At 46.3% G+C, this 25536-nt stretch overlaps 1 protein-coding gene across 2 annotated transcripts in view; it reads left to right on the forward strand.

Moving 5' to 3' along the window:
• The first annotated feature begins 2412 nt into the window (after window positions 1-2412).
• ABR (ABR activator of RhoGEF and GTPase) overlaps window positions 2413-25536 on the forward strand; it is a 186820-nt gene continuing 163696 nt past the window's right edge. For both annotated transcript variants that reach the window (XM_072740983.1, XM_072740991.1), the window contains exon 1: window positions 2413-3635. In XM_072740983.1, coding sequence (XP_072597084.1) covers window positions 2558-3635 — 1078 coding nt within the window. In that variant the 5' untranslated portion in view covers window positions 2413-2557. The remainder of the gene's footprint in view (window positions 3636-25536) is intronic.

Here is a 25536-nt window from a genome sequence, read left to right on the forward strand (position 1 = left end):
GTTGTCTGTAGGCATTGGGGGATCCTCAATCCTTCCCACAAGAGATTGTGGAGCCTCTGGAGACGTAGGGAGAAAATATAAAGCTAAGGTGGGAGAGAGAGCAGCTTGAGGAAGTAGGTGAAGGACTGAGAAACCACACAAACTGGGGAATTACTCAATTAATGTAATCTTAAAACATCCATTCCATCAGTTTGGCACAAGACAAACACTATGATGAGTCATGCCACTAGCACACCAATGTTTTTTAAAAGAGAGAAGGAAGAAAGGATATTGGGAAAATGAGTAACACAGACTTTGTCAAAGAAGGAAATTCCAGAGTTGAGAAGCCTCTGTGGGAAGCACATCTGCTCCTAGTCTGGAGTGATTCACAACTGGAGAAGGAGCAGGAACCACAAGGTGGAGATTCATTCATCTGCCCGCTTGTTCATTCATTCATTTCTTTCATTCAACAGTGATCAGTTATCTCTCTGCCACACTCTGAAAGAAGCAGCAAGAATACAAAAGTGGAAAAGACACAGACCCTGCCCTTGAGGGTTATAAAAGCAGGGGAAACAAAAGATGTCAGTAACAGTTATAATAAAGTGGAGTAAGGGCAAAGATAAAGACATGGAGGAGATGGAGTGGTGGTAGAAAGAGGAGGGAGAGGGGCCAGAAAAGGGGGCCACTTCTCAGAGGTAGAGATCCCTTAGCTAGGTCCTAAAGGAGGTTGGAATTCCCCAGGCAGCAGGAAGTTGTGCCTGTGTGTAGGGATGAGGGTTCCAAGTAGGAGGAAAAGTCACCCATAAAGAGGGAGATGTCTTTGACGACAGTGTGGAGTTGGTAAGTCCAAAGCACAGGAGGAAGGCAGAGCAGTGGGCAGAGACCATGTATGGGAGGGCCTCCTGTATCCCGCACAGTCTAGGCATCATCCTGTAGGTAAGGAGGAGCCATTGAAGAGTTTTTTTTTTTTTTTTTTTTTTTTTTTTGCCATTGAAGAGTTTTGAGCAGAAGCATGGCACTATCTCAGTTGTGGCTAAAGAATATCTTCCTGGTATCTTTCCAATGGCCAGCCTTAGGGATTTTTTTTTTTTTTTTTTTTTTAAGGGTTGTATTGAAAGGGATTGAAGAGTGGGAGTAGGCTAGCCTGTTCAGACAGTTCAGGTAGAGACAAGTGGTAGGTGGCTTGAGGGAAAGGGTTGCTGAGTTTAGCTCTAGGCCCTAAAGGGCACTGTCTGCAGGAAGAGTTTGCCGCTGCCAAGTCACTTAGTCTCTTAGAATATCAATTTCTTCATCCTTGAAATGAAGGAAACGTGAATCACCGATAAGGTCCCCCATTGCAGCAAGCACGAGACAGTTTGTCCGGATCTCTCTGTGCAGACACCGGGGCCTTCCCTAAAATCCTGACAAGAGGAAGGGCAACGCGTGGCAGCCGAGTGCGGAGGGGAGGCGAAGCCGGAGCCCCCCCCCCCCCCCATTCGCTCCACCGCCAGTGCCAGCCCAGGCACCTGTCTCCAGCTCCTCCTTTCTTTTCCTCCCTAGGGGACTCGTGTGAGGTCACAGCGAGGAGGTGGAGTGGAGGGCCCTCTTAGATGCCCAAGTGTCCATGGCTCCCGCTGCCATGGTTTGTCAGGCGCGGGTACTCTCAGCTTTGAAGTCACAGGGGGCTCCAGCCAGAACCACTTGAAGCTGTCGCCCTTGCCCATTTCTCCGCCGGAACAGCTCTAGGGAGCCCTGGAGACAATGCTTTAAAAGGCGCTCGCACAAACCAAAGTTCACTCCCCGGTTTTGAATTAAACAGCTCTGTGATCTTGGACACAGTAGCTCAAGGCGCTCCATAAATCCTGGGGAACCACAACCCCGCTGGTCGGCGACCGCGCCCTCTGACACCTGCCCGGGCCGCCGGCGCCGCACCTCTCCCCGCCGCCGCCCCCACCTTCCCCTCCTTCCCGGTGCGAGGCGCCGCGCCGACTCCGGGCAGACGAGGCTGCGCACGGCCGGGCGGCGGAGGGCGGGCTGCGAGCCCGGTGCGCCCCCGCCCGCTGCCTCGCCGGGGCTCCCGCCTCCCTCGGCCGCGCGGCCCCGCGCTCGGATGCAGGGAGCCCGCGCGGACGGCGCGCGGCGGCGGCGGGGAAGGTGCGAGCCCGGCCTCCCGCCGGCGGCTTCTAGCGTCTGCCGCGCGGCTCCGGGGGCGCCCCCGAGGCCCCGCCCCCGGCCCGCCCCCCGCCCCGCCGCGGCTCTCCGGCAGCCGCAGCCCTCGGGTCTCGCGCCCCGCGGCGGGAGCTGCGCGCCGCAGACTTCGCGCGTCCTGCCCAGGGCGGGCCCAGGGCTCCCGACGCCCGCCCCCGCCGCGGGCGGCCGCTTACGTCAGGAGGCGAAACCCAGAAGAAGGGGGAAAAAAAAAAAAAAAGGCACAAGGGCGGAAGGGGTAAAACTTTTATTTTTTTCTCTTATTTTCTTCTAGGGCTGAAGTGAAGGGCAGGCGACTGCGCCCGCGAGGGCTTCCGGGAAGAGCCCGGCACAACCCCGGCCCGCTGCGCGCGGGCGAGCCGGGCCCCGGAGGCCCGAGGGGGCGGCCACCATGTGGGACCCTCGGGACTTTGAGCGGCACTGGCGGGCCCAATTCCCCGGGGAGGAGGCGCCCGTCCTGCGGCTGGACTCGGTGCTGGACGTGGAGCGGGAGCTGGAGCGCTGCAAACTCAACCTGAAGCGGCTGCAACAGGTGTTGGCTGAGGAGAAGTTCAAAGTGTCCTACCTGCAAGCGGCCCTGGCCAGGGAGAAGCGGGACGTCGGCTGCGGGCGCCCGGAGCGCGGACGCGGCGGCAGCCCGGGCGCTGGGGCCGAGGAGCCGGCGCCGGCCGGGCGGGAGCGGGCGCCGCCGCCGGGAGCGGGCGGGAGCGGGCGCACCGAGGACGGCGCGGCCGGCGGCGGCGCGGACCCCCCAGGCCCCGGGCGCGGGGACGCGGAGGTGGCCGCCACGGCCGAGACCCCTCCTTGCGCGGGCCAGGACCTTCACTCCTGGCCGGGGCCCGCGGGGGCAGGGGGCGCGGTGCGCAGCTTGACCGCCGCCATCCACCAGCAGCTGTTGCAGCCGCGCCTGCTCTTCAGGCCCCAGGAGGAGCACGCGCCCCCCGGCCACGATGACACAGTCCCCAGCGCCCGGGGAGACGAGTTGTCCTCCGGGACTCGCGCGGGGCGGGGCTCGGAGGAGGGCGAGCCGGACGCCTCGGTCGCGGATGATGGGGGCAACAGCAGCGATCACGACTTCGAGATGGTGGATTTGAACGAGAAATTCGTCCTCGGCCACTTGCTCGTGGCCCCCTGCCGGCTCGGGGGCCGCGATGAGGCCGAGAAGCCGGCGCGGGCGGGCAGCCCCCATCGCTGGATGCACCTGATCCACGGGGGCCGGCGGCAGCAGCAGCAGCAGCAGCGCCGGAGCCGCGACCTGGAGCAGCTGGAGGCGGAGGCCAAGGACGGGCGGAGCTCGCCCCTGGCGGCCGAGGAGCGCCCCCGGCGCGGGGCTCGGGAGCACCTCCCCCCGTGGCGGCGCAAGAGGTTCCTGCGGGTGCCGGAGCGGGACTCTCCCAGCCACAGCTCTCCCGAGAGGGGCAGTGACTGTAGCCACAACAGCTCGGACCACGAGGACGGCTTCTCTGCAGGTAGGCGCCCCCCTCGCGCGTCCCGGGGGCTCCCGGCCCCTTCCTGCACCCCTCCCTGGCTCACCTTGTTGATCCTGTTGAACCTCAGACGCTTGGGAAGAAGGGAGATAAAATGTTTCTGTTTATCTTGAAATCACTTGTAGAACTGAAAAAAAAAAAAAAAAAAAAAGAAAAAAAAAACCCACTAAGATTGTGCAACATGATTTCTCCTCGAGGATGTTTGTGAAAATAGTCAGTATGGCGAGGGCCAGGGGGTGATGGAATGGTGTGCTTGGCTAGACCAGGGAGGAACCTTTCTTTTCAGGCCTCAGCCCTTATGCTCTATTGTAAACATCACCGCCTTCCCTCCCCCCAACTCGTCTTCCACAGGTCGGTCAGATTCCTTTGCACTACATGATGGTACCATTCTCTGCACAAACTACGGTGGTTCCCCTTTTCCCCCAGATTCCTTGATGTGAAAGTTTAAATCTTTCACTTAATTTTTGGACTTCTCTCTCCATCTTTCCCCAGCCTGTATCTTGTGTTCTGGCTAAACTGAAACATCCTTACACTCAGGGAAAGGTACACAATCCTCACTACCCCCTCTCTTTGCTGGCTGCCCCCTTCCTAGAAGGCTGCATCTGATCTGTCAGCTTCCAGGAGCCTGAGTGGGAATGGGAGGGCATAGAACCATAGTTTTCAAGCTGGCCTAGTGCCCAGAGATCATGTCTAGTGCGATATCTTCGTTTGACAAAGTAGAAAGCTTAAGCTCTGAAAGATTAAGTGCTTGTTGAAGTGCACTGAGACCTCTACTCGAGCCTTCTTGTCATTTGTTGTTTCTCCTCACATTTGGCCACTATTTTGAGGACAGGACCTGGTCCTAGCCATCTTTGAGTCCTCTTGTGGCAGTCAGTATGGTGCCTTGCACATAGTAAGTGCTCACTAAATATTTCTTGAATAAATGGATGATTGCTTTGAACTGAATGTCTCCTAGCCACCCAAGTCCTCATAGGTCAGGGAGTAGGAATGGGGCTAAGGAGGAAAGGACAGATATGGATGGGAGGATCACCTGTCATTGCTCCTTTGCTGCCCCTGGAACTGTCAGTGTCTCCTCAGTCACTGGGAAAGCATAAATTGATGTCTTGTTGGGTCAGGCTGTGATCAGGAACATAAGATGCCTTCTTGCTTGGTGAAGGAGAAAAAAAAGAAAAAAGAAATCACTGATGCTGGGATTGTTCCAAAATCTCCATTATTAGATCTTATCTGGGTGAGTTTGCATTTGAATGAAAAACTGTCCACTTTGCTAAAAGCACATTTGGAAGGTCCATCAAGTCATCTGTTGTGATCAATTACACTTATTCATTAGCAGAGATTGGCTGCTTTTCCCATAGGTAATGCTTTTGATGTCCATGCTAGTAACATTTTTATGTGCCCCTTTAACTTAAGGAAAGAGTCTGAAGATTTCACTCTAGTGCCAAGTTCCAAATACTCCATGGAAGCTACCCAAGTGGCCCAGAGCTGCCTCAGAGCTGGCTCCAATCCCATCTTCCCTGAGACCCACATCAATCACCCCTTCAGGTATGCCCAGTGCACTGGGTTTTCCCCAGGGAGATCTTTTTATTTCTATGTACTGTCTCTTCTCTCCCTGAGGGCATTCTAGCACAAAGAACATCTTGATGAAGATTAGGAATTAGCATTCTCTCTGGCCTAATGAATTACAAAGGGTGCCCCCTTTCAGTGGACCCATGATAAAAAGATTCTCATTCCTCTGGGTTAAAAAGACTCCGGTGGGGTCACATGTCTGGCACTTTGTGGCTATGGCTTGTGGTGCCTGGGCTGTATTTTAGGCCTCACTCCAGGACCCCTCTGCAGGGCAGACTTGTGGAAGGAACCCAGCTGTTTGTCAGGGCCACACCTCCAAAACCTCCCCAGTGAGGGAGTGACTGGAGGTGGACATGCACATGCACACATGCGTGCACGCACGTACATGCATGCCTATACGTGCATACACCTGTGCACACAATCCCATGCATGTGTGCATGTGCACACGGTCTAGGAGAAAGAGCTTCAGACATACAGAGTCACTAGAGTAGAGGGATTAATAGCAGAGTTTTTCACTGTGGCCGGGTATGATGTGGGTGATAGTCCAATGAAATCAGTGTAGTGGGGAATGAAAATATCAAGAGGCCTTCCTTGGCCGCTCTTGGCCATCCCTGGTTTATTTTTCTCCATAGCACTCACCAAATTACTGCTTCTTCTTTTTTTTTTTTTTAAAGATTTGTATTTATTTATTCATAAGAGACACACAAAGGGAAGCAGAGACACAGGCAGAGGGAGAAGCAGGCTCCTTGCAGGGAGCCTGACACGGGACTCCATCCCAGACCCTGGGATCAGGCCCTGAGCCAAAGGCAGACGTTCAACCGCTGAGCCACTCAGGCATCCCCCAAATTACTGCTTCAGATGCTATGATTTTGCATGTTGATCTTTTTCACTCTCTCTCCAGTAAAATGCAAGTTCCGAGAGAGCAAGGATTGTTATCTTTTTCATCTACTGACATAACCTCAAAACCTAGAAGTGTCTAATACATATTAGGTTTTACATAAATGTTTGGATGATATATTTTTTAGTGGAATGGAATAGAAGAGAAAACATGGGAGTGAATTGTCTGTGGTAATGGTATTTTCTGTTTTATTTTATTTTATTTTTTATTTTTTTTAAATTTTTTTAAAATTTTTATTTATTCATGATAGTCACAGAGAGAGAGAGGCAGAGACACAGGCAGAGGGAGAAGCAGGCTCCATGCACCGGGAGCCCGATGTGGGATTCAATCCCAGGTCTCCAGGATTGCGCCCTGGGCCAAAGGCAGGCGCCAAACCGCTTCGTCACCCAGGGATCCCGGTATTTTCTGTTTTAAAACTTTGTTTCGGGACGCCTGGGTGGCTCAGTGGTTGAGCATCTGTCTTTGGCTCAGGCCGTGATCCCGGGGTCTTGGGATCGGGTCCTGCATCGGGGTCCCTGCAGGGAACCTGCTTCTCCCTCTGCCTGTGTCTCTGCCTCTGTCTCTGTGTCTCTCATGAATAAATAAATAAAATAAAAATAAATAAATAAATAAAATTTTGTTTCAATTATGTATACATGCAGGAGTATATACTGGGTCCTAATCTATTTCTTCTGTGGATTAGACAAAAAGGTTTGGAAATGCTGATAAAGACTATGGGCTTTGAAGCTAGACTGTGTGAACTTGGGAGAAGTTATTTGAATTTTCTGTGTCTTAGTTACTTCATCTGTAAAATGAGACTAATAAACACTGCTTACATCATACCATTGATAGGAGTAATAATAATGGGGATTTTTGTTTCTGAAGGGCTTTGAACACATCTTGACACATAATCTGCACCCACAGTATTAATTATCCATGACTATAGGTCATTTTCTTTTAAGTTGATGCTTCAAAGATTCTTTTTCTTTTTTAAAAGATTTTATTTATTTATTCATGCAAGACACAGAGAGAGAGGGGCAGAAACATAGGCTGAGAGAGAAGCAGACTCCCTATGGGGAGCCTGATGCAGGACTCCATCCCAGGACCTCAGGATCACCACATAAGCTGAAGGCAGACGCTCCATTGCTGAGCCACCCAGGTGCCCAGTGCTTCAAAGATTCTTATTCCCAGACCATTCTGAATCACAGATGGTTTGGTTTTCTATAATGCATGCGTTTTTTCTAGCTTGGCTCTGGCTCTTTCTAGAACCTTCCAGGAGCAGAGCAGGACCCAGGGCTGAGTCTTGGCTCATGAGGCCCTCTTGCTGTATTGGCCCTCATGTTTCTTATGTTTCTCCTTCTCTATTAGCAGTCATGCCCTTTATTTGTATTCAGAGATCCTCAGTGAAAGTTGAGTTTTATTGGGCCATGCAATCTCAAGGTCTTGAGTCTCAAGAGCTACATGAGAGCCACATAAAAAAGCCCAGAGGCAGAGATGTCCCCCTCCTTGGAAAAGGACCATTTATTTTCTCTTATGAGGTAGATTCCCATACAAAGACACATCTGTATCTATCTGTTTCTACATGTAGTAGCCAAACCAGAGTTTAAGTTAGAATCCCTGTTTTTTTAGTATCTTCCTTTTGGCACCTGTTAGCCTGGGTTGGTACCAAGGAAGACTAGGCCCTGTTGACAAGGATCAGGGTGGTGGTATGAATGGGGTGGGGGTTGCAGAACCAGAATTACTTGTGTTGGATCGTGGGTGCTCTAAAGACAGACCTGTGTGCCCCGGCTCTGCCCCTTACCAGGTATGAGGCTACGGGCAAGCCACCTCAGTCTCTATTAGCTAGGAATAACAGGAATAGCTAAACTTCCTGAGGGCTTGCTTTGTGTCAGTACCTGTTTTAAGCATTTTACATGTACAGACTCATTTGTACTTCACAACAGCTTCATAAGACAGGCACTATTATAATTTCCATTTTACATTTGAGTATCATGAGGCCCAGAGAGCTTACATAACCCTGGCTGAGGTCACTCAGCTTCTAAGTGGCACTTGGGATTTGAATCCAAGCAGTCTGACTCTTGAGTCCTTTTTTTCAAATTCTAAGCTATACTGCCTCAAATAGTAGCACCTACCTCTCAGGATAGTTATGAAAATTAAATACAATAAAATATTTAAAGAGTTTAACAAAGTACCTGGCACACAGTGACCGTTAAGGGCATACCTGTGTCTGTGAGCATTATTATTATTTTCTTCATTGCTAAAGTCCCCAGCGGACCCCAGCCCGTCGGCTGCTGGGGTCAACCATCAGGGCTGCTGCCCACCCATGGAGCTCCTGTGTGGACTTGGCCTCCCAGGTGAGCAAACCACCTGCTGGATTTTAGATCTGCCCTCTTCAGCTGGGCACTGGGCAGACACAACAATATGCCCACATTCAGAGGCCTGATCAGTTGACATGCTTCCATGTCACTCCTGCCATAGAGGTTGGGTGACATTTTCTTCTCAGGGCTTATGCATCCCTTCTGTACCCTGTGGCATGCCCTGTGCCACATCTGTACTCCTTGTGCACCAAAGTACATTCTTCTAGCAAAGCCCAAAGGTGGCTTTGCAGAGTTAGGCATCCCCTTGACTGGTAAACTATTCATCTGATATTCTGGTTATAGTTTAGATGACAAAGTAAATATCATTAGTATTTTATTTTATTTTATTTTATTTTATTTTATTTTTTTTAATTTTTTTTTAAGATTTTATTTATTTATTCATGATAGTCACACAGAGAGAGACAGAGAGGCAGAGACACAGGCAGAGGGAGAAGCAGGCTCCATGCACCGGGAGCCCGATGTGGGATTCGATCCCGGGTCTCCAGGATCGCGCCCTGGGCCAAAGGCAGGCGCCAAACCGCTGCGCCACCCAGGGATCCCGTATCATTAGTATTTTAAATTGGCAGCATTTTCTTCTTGGATTAAACTTGCTCAGTGGAGGACAAGTGGTCTCTATTTTTGCTGGCCCTTGAAATCCATTCATCTCTTCCCCTCAACAAAAATTTATTGAGGTCTTACGTCATGCCAGGTCTGTGTTAAGGGCCAAGACTGCAAAAGTCAGTGACCTGCCTCTATGGTTCTTACGGATTCTTTGGCTTCTGGGGTAGAAACCATACATTTTTAGATAAAGAAACAACTTTCCATTAGGTAGCTTGGGAAATCCTGCAGTGAATGACCATTCATCTGAATCTTAGTGACATTCAAGAGCCTAGAACAGGAAGAGATCTTAGAGCAGGTCCACTCCTGCCTCTTCCAGACAGAACCCTGAAGACCTAAAAGTAACCTCAAGGTCACATGCTTATGACTCTCAAGGCTGGGCCTACGAGCCAGGATGAGGCTCTTTCCATTTTCCTATGGCCTTTTCTTTCCTAGAATTTTTTTCATTTCTTTTTTTTTTAATTAAAAAATTTTTTAAAGATTTTATTTATTCATTCTTGAGAGACACACAGAGAGAGGTAGAGACAAAGGCAGGTTGAGAAGCAGGCTCCCTTTGGGGAGCCCCATGTGGGACTCTATCCCAGGACCCCAGGATCACACATGACCTGAGCTGAAGGCAGATGCTCAACCACTGAGCCACCCAGGCACCCTCTTTACTAGAATTTTAAGCAGAGAACTCTAAAGACAGAAGTTCTGTCAAAGTCATGGTAATGGGAGCAGTAAGACACCTCATTTAGCCTTACAGCCATCTCAGGGGGTAGAAATTACTACTGCCATTTTATAGGTAAAGTGCTGAGGCTATGAGAAGTAAAGTAATATACTTGGAGTCAAACAGCTCGTGATGGAATCATCTTGAACTCAGGTCAGTCTTACAAAGATGACACGCTATAATTTTAATTTAGTGTTGTCCTGGGCCAGTTATAGAATTCCAGATTTCTGTACTTGGGAGGTCCTGCCATTGGATTCTGTCAAGGTGCCAAAGATTTTGTGTTTTTATTTTTATTTATTTATTTATTTTTAAATATTTTATTTATTCATAAGACACACAGAGGGAGAGGCAGAGACACAGGCAGAGGGATAAGCAGGCTCCATGCAGGGAGCCCAATGTGGGACTCAATCCCAGGACTCCAGGATCACGCCCTGGGCTGAAGGCAGATGCTCAAACGCTGAGCCACCTAGGTGTCCCAGATTTTGTATTTTTAATCTGCATAGGAAATGCATTTCCTATTAGGTACTCATGTTACCTAAATTGTTTGTAACCTAATAGGTTTTTTCCCCTTCCTGTGAGTGACTAATAGGATTTTTGCTCTAGGAAGAATTCCTTGTGTTCGGTGGATGTATCTGAATAACTTAACTCAAAGTACTGTGTTTTCTGCCTTAGTGGTGATAGAGTAATTTTTCCCCCCATTCCCTGGTGCAGAGAGATATTAAAACACTACCTGAGACCCATGATTTGCTGGTTGGCTGTGATTCATTTGTAACTGAAGTTGGCATTGCATCACTATTTGCTTGGTTTCTCAATGCTTACTTCCCTCCACCCCTCACCCCCACCATCTTAGCACTATCTACACCTCAGGAGCACTCTACCAGCCAGCCAGGGGGTGTGGGTGGGTTTAAGAAATCCTTCCTCCTCTACACATAGTAAATACAACCAAGACTTAAAAACTTTTCTCTTCCTCATCTATTTGTTGTTCTTCTGGTTAAGAGGCTGTTCACAAAGCAATTGGCTCTGTACTTGGCTCTGGATCTTTATGTTTGAAAATCAGGATCTTGACATATTTTCCTGGCTTTGACATAATGGTACACATTCCTCATCTGAAAAACGGGGTTGATGTGCGCCAGCCTACAAGGTTGTGAGGCTTATATTGGATAAGTTGCTTACTGTCTCTAAGCTCCAGGTTGCTTGTCTGCCAAACGTGGGTGATGATAGGACCATGTCATAGACATGTTGTGAAGTGTAAATGAGATGAGTGTGAGGAGAGTGCATAGCACAGAGCCAGGCACATAAGCATTTAATAAAGCTTAGATGGTGGTGTTATTATTGTTCTAAGTCTAGGCCATAGCTCACACTCCTGTCTCCTCATATAATGAAGGTCCCCAAGTCTCTTCTTCTCCCTCTTTCTCTTCTTTCTTACTCCCTCCAGGTCTATTGGTGTTTTACTCCTTTGGAGGAAGACAAGCTTTCTTCTTCCTCTTTTTTTTTTTTTTTTTAAAGATTTAGCTATTTATTTTGGAGAGAGGGGGAAAGAATGCATGGGGAGGGGAGGGGCAGAGAAAGAAAAAAAAAGGAGAGAAGCTGACTCCCTGCTGAGTGAAAGCTAGCCATGAGGCTAGATCTCATGACACCGGGATCATGACCTGAACTGGAACCAAGAGTTGGACACCCAATCAACTGAACCACCCAGGTGCCCCAAGCTTTCTTGTTCCTTTGTGGTCCCTAGTCCTTCCCCCATCAATCCCTGTTTTCCATGACATCTACAAAACTATCACCTGGCTTCTCTATTTCCTACTTTCTACCCACTTTCTTTCAGTCAATGCTCATTCCTGCCAGTGTCTTTTCCTGTGTTCTTTCTGGCATTCAAGATGCCCTCCTATCCCCATCTACCCAGTCACAAAGCCAACTCTTCCTTTAATGGCTGGCTTTTTCATGGAAACTTGTGTTAGTTACAATACAGGTTTGCTGTATATAACAAAACCCCCCAAAAGTAGTGTAAGCCAGATAGAGGTTTATTTCCCTCTCAAGTAAAAGGATGTCAGAAGTAAGCAGTCCAGGGAGAGGATGGTGACTCCGTGATCATCAAGAATTTGGGCTTCTTTTGTATTCGTGCTTTTCTGCTTTAAGGTTGCCTCATGATCCAAAATATCTGCTGGAAATCCAGGCATCACACTCAAGTTTCAGAGGAGAATTAGAAGAAAGAGAGGAAGGACACAGGAGTGAGTAGCAGTTGTTGGTCTGCCTTTTAAGGCCCTTTCCTGGAAGCTGCTCCTAACAATTTCTGTTTAGATCTCATTAGCCACCTCTAGCTACAAGGGAAGCTGGGAAATGTAGTATTTTATCTGGGCACATGGCCACCTCAAATAAAATAGGGGCTCTGTTACAAGGAAAAATGGAAGAATTGATATTGAGTAGGCAGCTAGCAGCCTCTGGCACAAGCCTTTTCCAGCTACTCCAACCCATCTTGTGGTTCTTAGAGTGAGCCCCACACTCACACAATTGTCTTATTATTGTGCCCTCTATTAATTCGTTGACCCAAAGAACAAATGATGACTGAACCACTGCTCTGTGCAAGGCACAATGCCTTTTATATGTTTACTGTGAAGTGTTCCTTTCAAACTCAGAAGTTAGCTTGGCTCCTTGAGAGCAGGACCATGGCTTATGCTTCTTTTTCTCCCTCACAGTATCCTTCGCAGGTCTGGGCATGTGGTAGGTGCTTGATAAGTACCTGGTTGATTTTGGAATGTCACAAATGGGAATTACAGTGAAAATGTAAATCCCCTGCCTTGGTACTATGCTAGCAAATTCTGGTTGTGTAAGGCTTGTTTTTGTCTCATTGTGGTTTTGAGGAGCCAGAATAAGGAGAGTGAGGCATGGGACATCTCTAAACATCAGGGCTGCGCTGTAGCCACATGCTACACTTGTCCAGGTGTTAGGGAAGACTTAGGCTATTTTGGAAACTGGACTTGTTTGTATACCAAGCTAGAATTATAAGCGGAAATCTCTGCCTATCTGACTTTCTTTACCACCGCTCTGCGTAGCTGTATTTACACCATGCGAATCTCGCCTGTTATTTCTGCACTGCTTAGCTGCAGAGTAAATCTGCAGTCTTTCTGCAGTGAGCGTGGGCTCTGGTTCACGTTGCTGTCTTCCCGTTTGATCCTTGCTCTAGTCTGCCTGAGACGAGACTGTCTGAAGGGAGCTTGCCTAGAGCTTATGTCACATCTTGTGGCTGCTGAGAAAATGATTGTTTTAAAATTTTTATTGGCACTTAGGCGAACTTGAATATATTTAGCAACTACTACGTTCAAAGCACTATGTTAAGTGTTTAACCTGCATGATTGTGTATAATCCTCCTGTGAATACCACTCTTCTCATTTTGCAGATGAGCACACTGAGGCTCTAACCAGTTATCTAACAAGCCCTTAGGGCTCAGCGCTGGGTTATTTGCTCTGCTGTTTAAAAAATTCATTATTTTTTACTGAGAGGTAATTCACATAGTATAAAACTCACCCTTTTAAAGTACACGGTCTGGGCAGCCCGGGTGGCTCAGTGGTTTAACGCTACCTTCAGCTCAGGGCGTGATCCTGGAGACCAGAGATCGAGTCCCATGTCGGGCTCCCTGCATGGAGCCTGCTTCTCCCTCTGCCTGTGTCTCTGCCTCTCTCTCTGTGTTTCTCTCATGAATAAATAAATAAAATCTTAAAAAATAAATAATAAATAAATAAAGTATACGGCCATGAGGTTTTTGGTTTATTTCTTTTTTAAAGATTTATTTATTTGAGAGAGAAAGAATGAGAGAGGGAGAGAGAGCACAAGCAGGAGGAGTGGCAGAGGGATGGGGAGAAGCAGGCTCCCCACCAAGCAGGGAGCCCAATGCCAGCTTGATCCCAGAATCCTGGGATCATGACCTGGGCTGAAGGTAGATGCTTAACTGACTGAGCCACCCAGAGGCCCCCAGTCTTGAGGTTTTAGTATATTCACAAACTTGTGCAACCATCCCCCGTCTCTAATTTCAGACCATTTCCATCAGCAGTGGGGGTGGGGGGAGGGGAGGACAGTGAATTCTAGGCTTCTCCTGTGACCACACCATTTCCTCTTCTAAATCACCACATGCAGTGATTTAAAATAACTAGGCCAGGGATGCCTGGGTGGCTCAGCGGTTAAGTATCTGCCTTCGGCTCAGGGCGTGATCCCGGGGTTCTGGGATCGAGTCCCACATCAGGCTCCCCTCAGGGAGGCTGCTTCTCCCTCTGCCTGTGTCTCTGCTTCTCTCTTTCTGTGTCTCTCATGAATAAATAAATAAAATCTCAAAAAATATAACTAGACCAGATTTGTGGGGGCACATCAAGCTTGTTTGGGTGAGATATGTGCAGGAAAGGACCATCCAATTCTTCATTTGCTTTCCCATCATTGTGATGGTCCTGGTGCCCCTTTGCGTTCTCTGGGCTGCACCCCACCCTGTCTGTGTTTTCTGGACTTGGGGTAGGGGAGCAGAACATCCCAAACCTAAGTTCACGAGCACCCATCACTCTTGCCCTGGGACTGTGGTTGGTGTGGTGAGAGGCACTCTTATTCTGACCTGGGTCTGATTTGTCCTTGTAGCCCCAGAATGTCACAGCACATAGAGGAGGTGCTCAAACAATGTTCATGAATACCTGGGCTTTCATTTCATTGCCCCTGATGTAAACCACTGCAATAACCTATTGTTCTGCCTACAGCCTCAGCCTTTCTACTCCAGCCCCTGGTTATCTTCCACGCTAAAGCCAAAGGGATTGCTCTTGCCCCTAAATGTAATTATGTGCCCCCTGCTTGCATTCTTCAATGACTCTCTGCCACCTATAAAGTAAACTCGGAGCTTCTAAGATACACATGTACCCAGCCGTTTGTGCTCCAGCCCACCCTCATCACTGTCCATATGTGCATACACTTTATGCTCTAGCAATACTGAGCTGCTTGTAATTTCCAAACATATCTTGTGTACTTATTCCTCTGCATGTGCTATACCCTTTCCCTGGAATGCCCCTTCCATATTTGTTTATGTGACAAATTACTGTTCATCCCTCAGGTCTCAGCTAGGAGGCTACTTCATTTGTAAAGCCTCCCCTGCTTTCCTAGGTAGACCCAAGAGCTGGGTGTCAGTTAGGACTGCATTTGGCTGCAGAGAAAGCTGCCATAATGGCTGTGGCATGCAGAATAATGGTCCCCAAAGTCATCCACGTCCCAATCACTGGAACTTATATTATCTTACATGGCAAAAGGAACTTTGCAGATGTGATCCAATTAAGGACCTTGAGGGGCACCTCAGTGGTTCAGTTGGTTAAACGTCTTAGCTGAAATCAGGAGTCAGACGTTTAACCAATTGAATCACTGAGGTGCCCCTCAAGGTCCTTAACTGGATCGCTGTGATCTCAGGGTCATGGGATTGAGCCCTAGATCTGGCTCTGCACTCAGCAAGCATGAAATGTTTGACTGCCCCTCCCACTGTTCAGGAATACTCCGTCTCTCTCTCTCTCAAAAAAAAAAAAAAAAAAAAAAAGGACCTTGAAACAGATGATTCTGAATTATCCAGGTGGGCCCAATGTAGTAATATAGGTCTTAAAAATGGAAGAAGGAGGGATGTCTGGGTGGCTCAGTCATTGAGCATCTGCCTTTGGCTCAGGTCGTGATCCCAGGATTCTGGGATTTGAGCCCCACATCAGGCTCCCTGCGGGGATCCTGCTTCTCCCTCTGCCTATATCTCTGTCCCCCCACTGTGTTGCTTATGAATAAATAAATTAAAAAATATTTTTAAAGAATTTATTTATTCATGAGAGACACAAGAGAGGAGAGGCAGAGACACAGGCAGAGGGAGAAGCAAGCTCCATGCAGGAGCCTGACGTGGGACTCAATCCTGGGTCTCTAGGATCATGCCCTAGGCTGAAGGCAGCACTAAAGCACTGAGCCACCAGGGCTGCCCCAATAAATTAAAATCTTAAAAAAAAAAACTGGAAGAAGGAGATAGATCAGAGTGATGCAGTGACATAAGGACTCAACCCACTGTTGCTAGCTTTGAAGAAGGAATGGGGCCTGAGTCAAGCATTATGAGCAGCCTCTAGAAGCTGGAAAAAGCAAGGAAACTAATTATCTTCCAGAGCCTCTGGAAAGGAACCCAGCCCTGCACTTTGATTTTAGCCCAGTGACAGACCCTGTCAGATTTCTCTCTTAATAGATAATAAATTGGTATTGTTTTAAGCCACAAAACTTGTGATGATTTGTTAACAGCAATAGAGACTACTGCAGTGACTTGACCAGGTACAGATTTGTTTTCCTCCAGTCTAAGAACCCCAGAGGCAAGCTTTCTGGGATGGCTCAGCAGTACACTCAGGGGCCCAGACTTTCCCCATTATGGAGCAGAGAAGTGTTTGTCTTCTTGGTTGTTGTCTCACAGTTAAAAAAAATCTGCTGCATCACGAGATGTGTGCTCATGTTTCAGAAAGGGAGTAGAGTGCAAAGGACTATAGTGATCATACTGGCTGTTGCTTTAAAAAGCTTTCCCCCCAAGTCCTACCTAGCAACTGCTGCCTTCATGCTATTGGTCAACATTACATGGCCATCCTTTGCTGCAAGGAGGGCTTGGGATCAGGGATTTCAGCTCTTCAGCCTCTCTTGTAAAGATCCTTAAAGAGAGAAAGAGACTGTGGTTGGCTTTTGGAAAACCAGCCTAGTGCTAGCCACATAGTTCTTCCCTGCACTTTGCACATTTCACTCTTTTGAGCAATTATAATTTGGTTTAAAAAGGTTTGCCTCTCTGTCTTCCCCCACTGGATTTGGATTTTTTTTTTTTTTAAGATTGATTTATTCATGAGAGACACAGAGAGAAAGAGAGAGGCAGAGACACAAGCAGGCTCCATGCAGGGAACCTGACGTGGGACTTGATCCTGAGTCTCCAAGATCACACCTTGGACTGAAGGTGGCACTAAACCACTGAGCCACCCAGGCTGCCCCCCCATCCCCCCCCCCACTGGATTCTAAACCCTTAAAGTATATGTATGTTAGAAAAGGACTTTTTTTTAAAAAAAGATTTTATTTATTTATTCATGAGAGACAGAGAGAGAGGGGGGCAGAGGGAAAAGCAGGCTCCATGCATAAGCCCGACATGGGACAATATCCCGTGACTCCAGGATCACACCCTGGGCTGAAGGCAGGCACTAAACCTCTGAGCCACCCAGGGATCCCCAAGGGACTACTTTTTAAAATTCTGGTCTTCCTGACCCTAGCACAATGCTGGTGTATTGTATTTATTAAACAAATAAAAGAATTATTGCATTTTCAAGAATTCTGTGGGATTTAGACTACCTGAGCAGACTGTTGGGGTTGCTAAGCATTTAAGGAGCTTTTACTTTTTTCTCCTCCTCTTACTTTTTTTTCTTTTAGATTTATTTATTTATTTTTAGAGAGAGAGAGAGAGAATGTGTGCACTTGTGCAAATGCAAATAGGAGGAGAGACAGAGGGAGAGGGAGAGAATCTCAGGCAGATTCCCCATAGAGCCCAGGACACAGGGCTTCATCTCATGACCCTGAGATCACGACCTGAGCCTAAATCAAGAGTCAAATGTTTAACTGACTGAGCCACCCAGGCACCCCTTCTTTGCTTTTATCTTCATCCTCTCTGTCCCTTCTCCTCTTTTCTGGGGGTCCAGAAGGACCAATTGATAAGATATATTCTAGAACCATTATTCTCAGGGCTGTGGTTTTTCTTCCTGAAGTTATTTTCAAGCTTTGTCTGCCCCCAAGAAGACTTTGACATGTGATCTTCTACCTTACTACCCTGTTTGTCTGCTCACCAGTTCAGAATCTGCCACATTGTGCCTCTTTTCCTTTTTTTTTTTAAGATTTTATTTATTTATTCATTAGAGACAGAGAGAGAGAGGCAGAGACATAGGCAGAGGGAGAAGCAGGCTCCCCATGGCGGGCCTGATGCAGGACTTGATCTCAGAACCCTGGGATCATGCCTTGAGCTGAAGGCAGATACTCAGTCACTGAGCCACCCAGGCATCCCCATGTGCCCCTTTTCCTCATGGGAGCGTGCTGTGTCCTAAAGGTGGATGATACAGAAAAAGGATAATACTTCAAACTCGGCTAACTAGGCCTTCCCCAACTAATGGAGACCTGTGCTAGTCCTTAGGACATTTAAACTAAGTACTTTGATTCCCCCTTGCTTTCCAGGAACATGGTAAGTAGGATTACATTCCTGGTTCCCTTGAAATTAGGTAGGGACCATTGCCTAGTTTTAACCAGTGTGTTTGAATAGAAGTGATATGTGCAACTTCTGCATTAGAGCATTTAATGCTGTTATGAGACCTCTTTTCCCTTTGCTGCTGAAATGTACAGTGTGATTTAGATAGTGATTGTTCAGTCAGTGTGGGTCCTAGTGGGATGGCAAAACACAGCAGAGCTCCCAGTTAATCCTTAATAGACATGTACTAGAGTGAAAAACAAACTTTTTATTTTCAGCCACTGAAATGTTTGGTGCTCTTTGTTATTGCAACATTACCTAGGTTATCCTGACTGATACAAATATCTGATGTAAATTCATAAAGAAGAATGGCTATTTGGAGCTTCAGAAATCGAAGTATTTTCCTCAAAACCTCTAAGTTTCTGGGGCACCTGGCTGGCTCAATCAGCTCAACCAGTAGAGCATGTGACTCTTGATGTCAAGGTCATGAGTTCAAGCCTCGTGTTGGGCTTGGAGCCTCTTTAAAAAAAAAAAAGAGTAGAAAAAAAAAGGAGAAGAAAGAAAGAAATGCAGGATCTCAGGCCCAACCTGAATCTGCATTAAAACAAAACAAAACAGAGGCACCTGGGTGGCTCAGTCTGTTGGGTGTCTGCCTTCAGCTCAGGTTATGATCTCAGGGTCCTGGGATTGAGCCCTGTGTCAGGCTCCCTGCTCAGTGGAGAAATCTACTTCTCCGTCTCCTTCTTCAGCTCTCCCTCCTTGTGCTCTCTTGCTCTCTCTCTTTCTCTCTCAAATAAACAAACAAATAAATAAATAAAATCTTTAATTTTTTTTTTATTTATTTATGATAGTCACAGAGAGAGAGAGAGAGAGAGAGAGAGAGAGAGAGGGGCAGAGACACAGGCAGAGGGAGAAGCAGGCTCCATGCACCGGGAGCCCGATGTGGGATTCGATCCTGGGTCTCCAGGATCGCGCCCTGGGCCAAAGGCAGGCGCCAAACCGCTGCGCCACCCAGGGTTCCCATAAATAAAATCTTTAAAAAACAAAACAAACCTCTAAGTTCCCTTCTCACTAAGACCAAATGGTAACCGTAGCTGTTTGTAGATATATATGAGAGAGTCGGTCTCAGAAATGTGAAAAACAATGTCAGAAATGGCTCAATTTGTTTTACCATTGTTTTATTGAAGGATTTGCTAGAAGAGTATATAAGCCTCACTAGCAGATTAGACTCATGGCTAAGATTTTTTTTACAGAGGATACAGAGCAAAAAGCAGCAAGAAAAATATATGTATCAACAGACACAGGAGAGGTCCAGCATAGGCTTTGATGTCTTTCCCTGTCTGAGGCCATATAGGAGTGCTATCTCTCTAAAAGCAAACTACAAAGACATGCGTAGAATATCTACTTCCAATGAAGTCTGTTTGAGTCTTAAGGTTTGAAACTATTACTGGGTGCTGGTCACACAGGCATGTCCTGATAAACAACCAGCTACAGCAACTAAAAATAGGAACCCCAAAATGAAACCAAATGCAATCACCAATCTTGATGTTTGTGCCAAAGGACCAAACATGGCATCATAGCATGGTCCATAGTTCCAGGTACAGAATCATGAAATCACTACATAATGAAAAGGATATTAGAATTAAAAACCATGAGTGCCTGGGGGGCTTAGTCAGTTAAGCATCTGCCTTTGGTTCAGGTAATGATTCCAGAGTCCTGGGTTCGAGTCCCTCGTTGGGCTCCCTACTCAATGGGGAATCTGCTTCTCCCTCTCTCTCTGCCTGCCACTCCCCGTTTGTGCTCTTTCTCTGTCAAATAAATAAATAAGATCTTAAAAACAAACAAAACCTATCTTCTCCAGAATTCCACTGATCTGGTAGTAGATTAACTTTATTTGTGAGAGTAGAAGGCCTAAATGTCTAATCGCTCAGATCTTTGATAAATGTGATTTCCTTGGGATTTTGCACAAGAAGAGTGCCAACCAGAAAAGTTTTAGAAGTACAGTATAATTTTCCAAAATCTTTGTTTATTAGACTTTAGGGGCCAATTCTGGCAACCTACTTACCACTTACACATTATTTCAAATCATAAAGAACAGATTTGTAAGCAGAAGTTTGAAATTATCAATCTGTAATTTGGGGACCACCTGACTATAATGAAATGGCTTTGCCATACTGAGTGTTTATTAGAAGTATATGTACACACATACTTTACTGTCCATGAGACTGAGTATTATTACTTCTGTACTATACTAATAAGTCTGGAAACATTGAGTCACTTGCTGAAGTCACATGGCTAATAAAGGACAGAGCTAGGATTGGAACCCAGCTCTTTTTGGGGTCAATGTTACTCTAGTAAAACCCACCACTAATTCTTTTTTTTTTTTTTAAGATTTTATTTATTTGTGAGAGAAAGAGAGAGCATGAACAGGGGAGGGGCAGAGGGAGAAGCAGATTGCTCGCTGAGCAGAGAGCCCAACGGAGATGGGCTTATTAATTCCCGGACCCCCAGATCATGACCTGAGCAGAAGGCAGATTCTTAACTGTCTGAGCCACTCAGGCACCCCTCTTTTTTTTTAAAGTGAACTCTGTACCCATCATGGGGCTCGAACTTACAACACCAAGATCAAGAGTTGCATGCTTTACCAACCAAACCACTAATTCTTAATCTCTCTGGGCTACATCTCCTCACCTGAAAAAAGATGATTGGACTAGAGGTTTTTCAGGCCTAAACTTTGTGAATACCAGTAAGTTAGATGGACTGGTACTGTGTGCCAAGTAATAGTTAAGAGCCTGGCTTTGTTTTTTTAAAGATTTATTTATTTAATCATGAGAGACACACACAGAGAGAGAGGCAGAGACACAGGCAGAGGGAGAAGGAGGCTCCCATGCAGGGAGCCCGACATGGGATTCGATCCTAGGTCTCCAGGATCACACCCTGGGCTGAAGGCGGCACTAAACCTCTGGGCCACCCAGGCTGCCTCATGCTGAGCCACCCGGGCTGCCCAAGAGCCTGGCTTTGAATCAGAGCAACCTGGATTTGGATCTAGTCTGTAGGCCACTTATTATTTTGTGCCTTTAACCAAGTTACTTCCTCCTTCTATAAAACCTATTTTCTTTTCTGTTCAATGGAGATGATTATACCTCAACTGGAGTTGTGAAGATTAAATGAAATAAAGTATAGAAAATATGTGGGACAGGGCCTGGCATACAATAAGCTCTGTGTAAAATGCAAACAGCCACTGGTATGATGGTCAAGAGCATACTGTCTAGTATGAGTATAGCAATGAACCACATTGCTTGGGTTCAAAGCCCAGCTCTGCCACTTCACTGTTAATTTTTTTGTGCCTCAGTTTCCATAGCTGTAGACTGAAGGTGATAATAACAATATCAATGCCAAATTAAGTTGGTGTAAAGATTAAGTAACTTAATATATAAAGCACTTAGAAAAGCGCCTGACACACAGTATACAATGTATGCTGGTTAATTTTATTATTATAGTTATCAGTTTCAGTTTTGCTGACAGTAAGGGTGAAAAATGGTATGTGGCTCATCTTGTTGCCTGGGCATATCCTTAATTGAAACCCAGTGCATCTGGAAATCCTGCAGTTTGAATAATCCAAGAGCTGGAGCAGTGGAGCATCCAATTACGGATGCCTCACAGCTGCAGCCTGGGGAGGAAGGTAAGGCCTCAGCAATGTCTAGCTGAGGTTGGTCCTATTAGGGAGAAAGTCCTGCTTTGTATGCAGCTGCCTTGTCTTCAGTTTGGCTGCATAATTGTGCCTTTTTGTTTTATTATAAAGCGTCTTGAAGAATTCAGAGCCCCCTCCCGCTGATAGCAGTAAAAGCCACAGAGTGTCAGTCTCTAATGAGCCTCGATGCTCTGATGGCTCTACCAAGGCAGCCAGACAGGGAGCACACACACAGGCCCTGGCCGGTATCCACCGGCTCCCTTTGAGCATAGGCCACTACTCCAGACTTCATTATGGGGCTCCCTGAGTACCCCCAGGATCCTCCATGCCTGTCCTCATTGTCTCAGAAGGGGACCTAATTGCTTCCTGAATGCCGGGCTTCTTGGTAACCTTTGTGGACTGGCAAGTGAGAAAACAGAAATTAATTATTCATATCAGTGGGCCTAAAGGAGCTGTTGTTTGCGGAGTTGACTCCTCTTCTGGCCACCAGACTCAGAACTCCCCAGGGCCTTTGGGCAAGCAGGAGACCACACAGTCCTAGGGTACAGCTGCCCCAAGAGCAGGGGTGGCAGGGGGCTGGCCCTGTGCTACCTGCAGTCTGCTGATGTGCTTTGTTTGGGCCACAGAGGGTTAAAACAAAATGGAGACAAAATCTGGAAACTTGACATAAAAATCTGGATTTCTGGCTTTTATTGAAAGATGAGAAGATCTCGAGTACATGTGAAAATCATCAGGTAGTGCTGAACAGCTGACTCCTTCAGACCGGGCATGATTTCCCTCATTGCTTCAGCTTTCGTCTGGCCCTGTGTGCTGCTTACATTGTGAGGGGTGTGTGTATAGAGCAGTAAACGAGCAAGATTCTGGAGCTGGGCTGCCCGGGCTTGCATCACCTCTGCCTCTTACGAGCTGTATGACTGTAAGCAAATTACTTAACTCCTGTGGGCCTCGGTTTCCTCATCTGCAAAATGGGGGTGATATTAATAGCTTACCCAATAAATGTGTGAGAAATGAGTAGGTTAGTGTAAGTGCTTACAGCGGCCTGTTAAATGATAAGTGCTGCTTGGGTGTTATTAGCTACTAGTATCATACTACTGGCCTAGTGTTTTAGGCATCTGAGATTACAATCCTTGTGCTAAAGAGTTTTCCACAGAAGAAGAGAATATATTTCTTTCCTAGTGTGCGTCTTCACTCACTAATAAATCTTTACTCCCTCCTCCAGCCCCTAATCCCAGCACCTTGGAATAAGCCATCAGAGTAGTGCTACCCTCTGCAACAAACCAGCTTCAACATGGTGGTGGTTTAACAGGTGAAGTTTCTTCTGGATCCCATGACAGTGGATGTATTTGGAACCCAGGCTCCCGTGCTCTTGTGCATGGGCCCTCGTCCAGGTCCTGGTAGTTCTCAGCTTCCAGAGGGCATTAGGCAAACAAGAGAGTGAAGACACACATGCTTCTTAACTCCTCTTAGCCCAGAAATGATAGACATTTCTTTCACTCACATTGTATTGGCAAAGATAAGGCCTGTGTCCCCTTTTAGCCCTCAGGCATCCTGGCAAGGGTAGCCCCTAACTGGCAGCTACTTCCCAGCTACAGTCTACCCTGGGAGGGGACCTGGGGCAGGAATCTTTGGTGGATGCTCAGCAGTCTTTGCTACCAGTTAAAGAAGCCTCAAGCTGACATCTCCTCTGGCTTATTTTCTTGTTGCTACTTTTAGCTTGTGAAGAGTGACTGCCTTGTTTTTGTTTTTTGTCTGGTTTACTGCAGAGGGAGGGACCAAAACAACCTTTTTATTTTTAACTTCATGCTTCAAATTCCTATATACCATAAAAGCATTGATTTAAGATATCAAAATTAGATTTAGGCAATAGCATCTCACCCAAGTTACTTATTTGGAGAGAAATACAACTTAGTCATTGTGCTTATATATACATTGAGATAGCTGCCAACTTAGAGGAAAAAAGAGATTTACAAGCAGAATTTTTATATTCAAATCTTAAATCTCTCCTTTTTTCTTCCTTTAAGTTGGGTTAAAGTAGGTAATTTAAATTTGTTACATGGAGGAGATATATGTATATATAATACAATCAAATATATGTATCATAAATTTTAAAAATTGATGAAAGCCAAAGTACATTTTTTTAAAAGATTTTATTTATTTATTCATGAGACACAGAGAGAGAGGCAGAGACATAGGCAGAGGGAGAAGCAGGCTTCTTGCAGGGAGCACGATGTAGGACTCGATCCTGAGACTCCGGGATCACCCCCTGAGCTGAAGGCAGATGCTCAACCACTGAACCACTCAGGTGTCCCCAAAGTACATTTTTAGAAGGGACTTTATAAAAGCTAATCTTTAGGATTAAGGGAATAAAGAAATGAAAAGATGTCCTAAACAGCATTTCACATCTCTTCAAAATAGAAATTGTTGCACTACCTGCTTTTAACCAATTTGTTTCTTTTCTTTTTTCTTTTCTTTTCTTTTCTTTTCTTTTCTTTTCTTTTCTTTTCTTTCTTTTCTTTTCTTTCTTTCCTCCTTCTTTCCTTCCTTCCTTCCTTCCTTCCTTCCTTCCTTCCTTCCTTTTTTCTTTCCTTTCCTTTCCTTTCCTTTCCTTTCCTTTCCTTTCCTTTCCTTTCCTTCCCTTCCCTTCCCTTTTCTTTTTTCTTTTCTTTTCTTTTCTTTTCTTTTCTTTTCTTTTCTTTTCTTTTCTTTTCTTTCTTTTCTTTTCTTTCTTTCCTCCTTCTTTCCTTCCTTCCTTCCTTCCTTTTTTCTTTCCTTTCCTTTCCTTTCCTTTCCTTTCCTTTCCTTTCCTTTCCTTTCCTTTCCTTTCCTTCCCTTCCCTTTTCTTTTTTCTTTTCTTTTCTTTTCTTTTCTTTTCTTTTCTTTTCTTTTCTTTTCTTTTCTTTTCTTTTCTTTTCTTTTCTTTCTTTTCTTCCTTTCTTTCCTCCAGTTTGTTTCTTTGGAACCACAGGGCCTGTCACATCTTTGAAGAAGAGAGATCACTGTGGGGTGAAGATAGTGTGTCTTCATCACAGTTTGCACACAATCTCTGAGAAGGTTTTATGACCTAGGACAATGACCTCAGCGATCTTAATTCAGACTTAATTAGTTGGTTCTCTGGCTCCCAAATTTACAGATAGCTTTTGCCGCCCCTGCAAATCAGTCTTTAGGTGAATCGCAGAATGGGAAGGAAACACAGGATCTGAAGGTTTTTGACTACTTCCCAGGCTTACGTGACTCACATCCAGAGCACATTTCTAAAGCATAGGGTTTTAGGACACTGAAAGGTGGAAATAGACCACTCTCTTCCCTGGTCCCTGGGCTAGAGCTTGTTTAATGTCATATGTCAAAGAAAGATCTATATTAGAACAAACTCTGGATCTCTGATGTGGTCAGTGAGTTGACTCTTACTAATTCTTTTTGGCTCCATTCAAGGATTTGCTGGGGAATTTCACATGACTTTAGCTGATTGGCAAAAAGGTGAAAAATCACTTGAGTCCAAACCTGTCATCCCAGTTCAGGCTCCTCCCCCAGCATTTGTCTTTATGTCTCAATTTAGAACTTGCTTCATTCTGCCTCTTGTTTTTTGTTTGTTTGTTTGTTTAAAGATTTTATTTAAATGAGAGACACAGAGAGAGAGGCAGAGACATAGGCAGAGAGAGAAGTAGGCTCCATGCAGGTAGCTCGATGTGGGACTTGATCCCGGGTCTCCAGGATCACACTCTGGGCCCAAGGCAGGCACCAAACTGCAGAGCCACCCAGGTGTCCCATTCTGCCTCTTGTTATGGTCATTTCAATGACCATACTTTACAAGCCTTGTTGAAGTCAGGTGCGAGCTTATGCAAGAAGG

This window comes from Vulpes vulpes, chromosome 2 (assembly GCF_048418805.1).
Source record: "Vulpes vulpes isolate BD-2025 chromosome 2, VulVul3, whole genome shotgun sequence".
NCBI lineage: Eukaryota > Metazoa > Chordata > Mammalia > Carnivora > Canidae > Vulpes > Vulpes vulpes.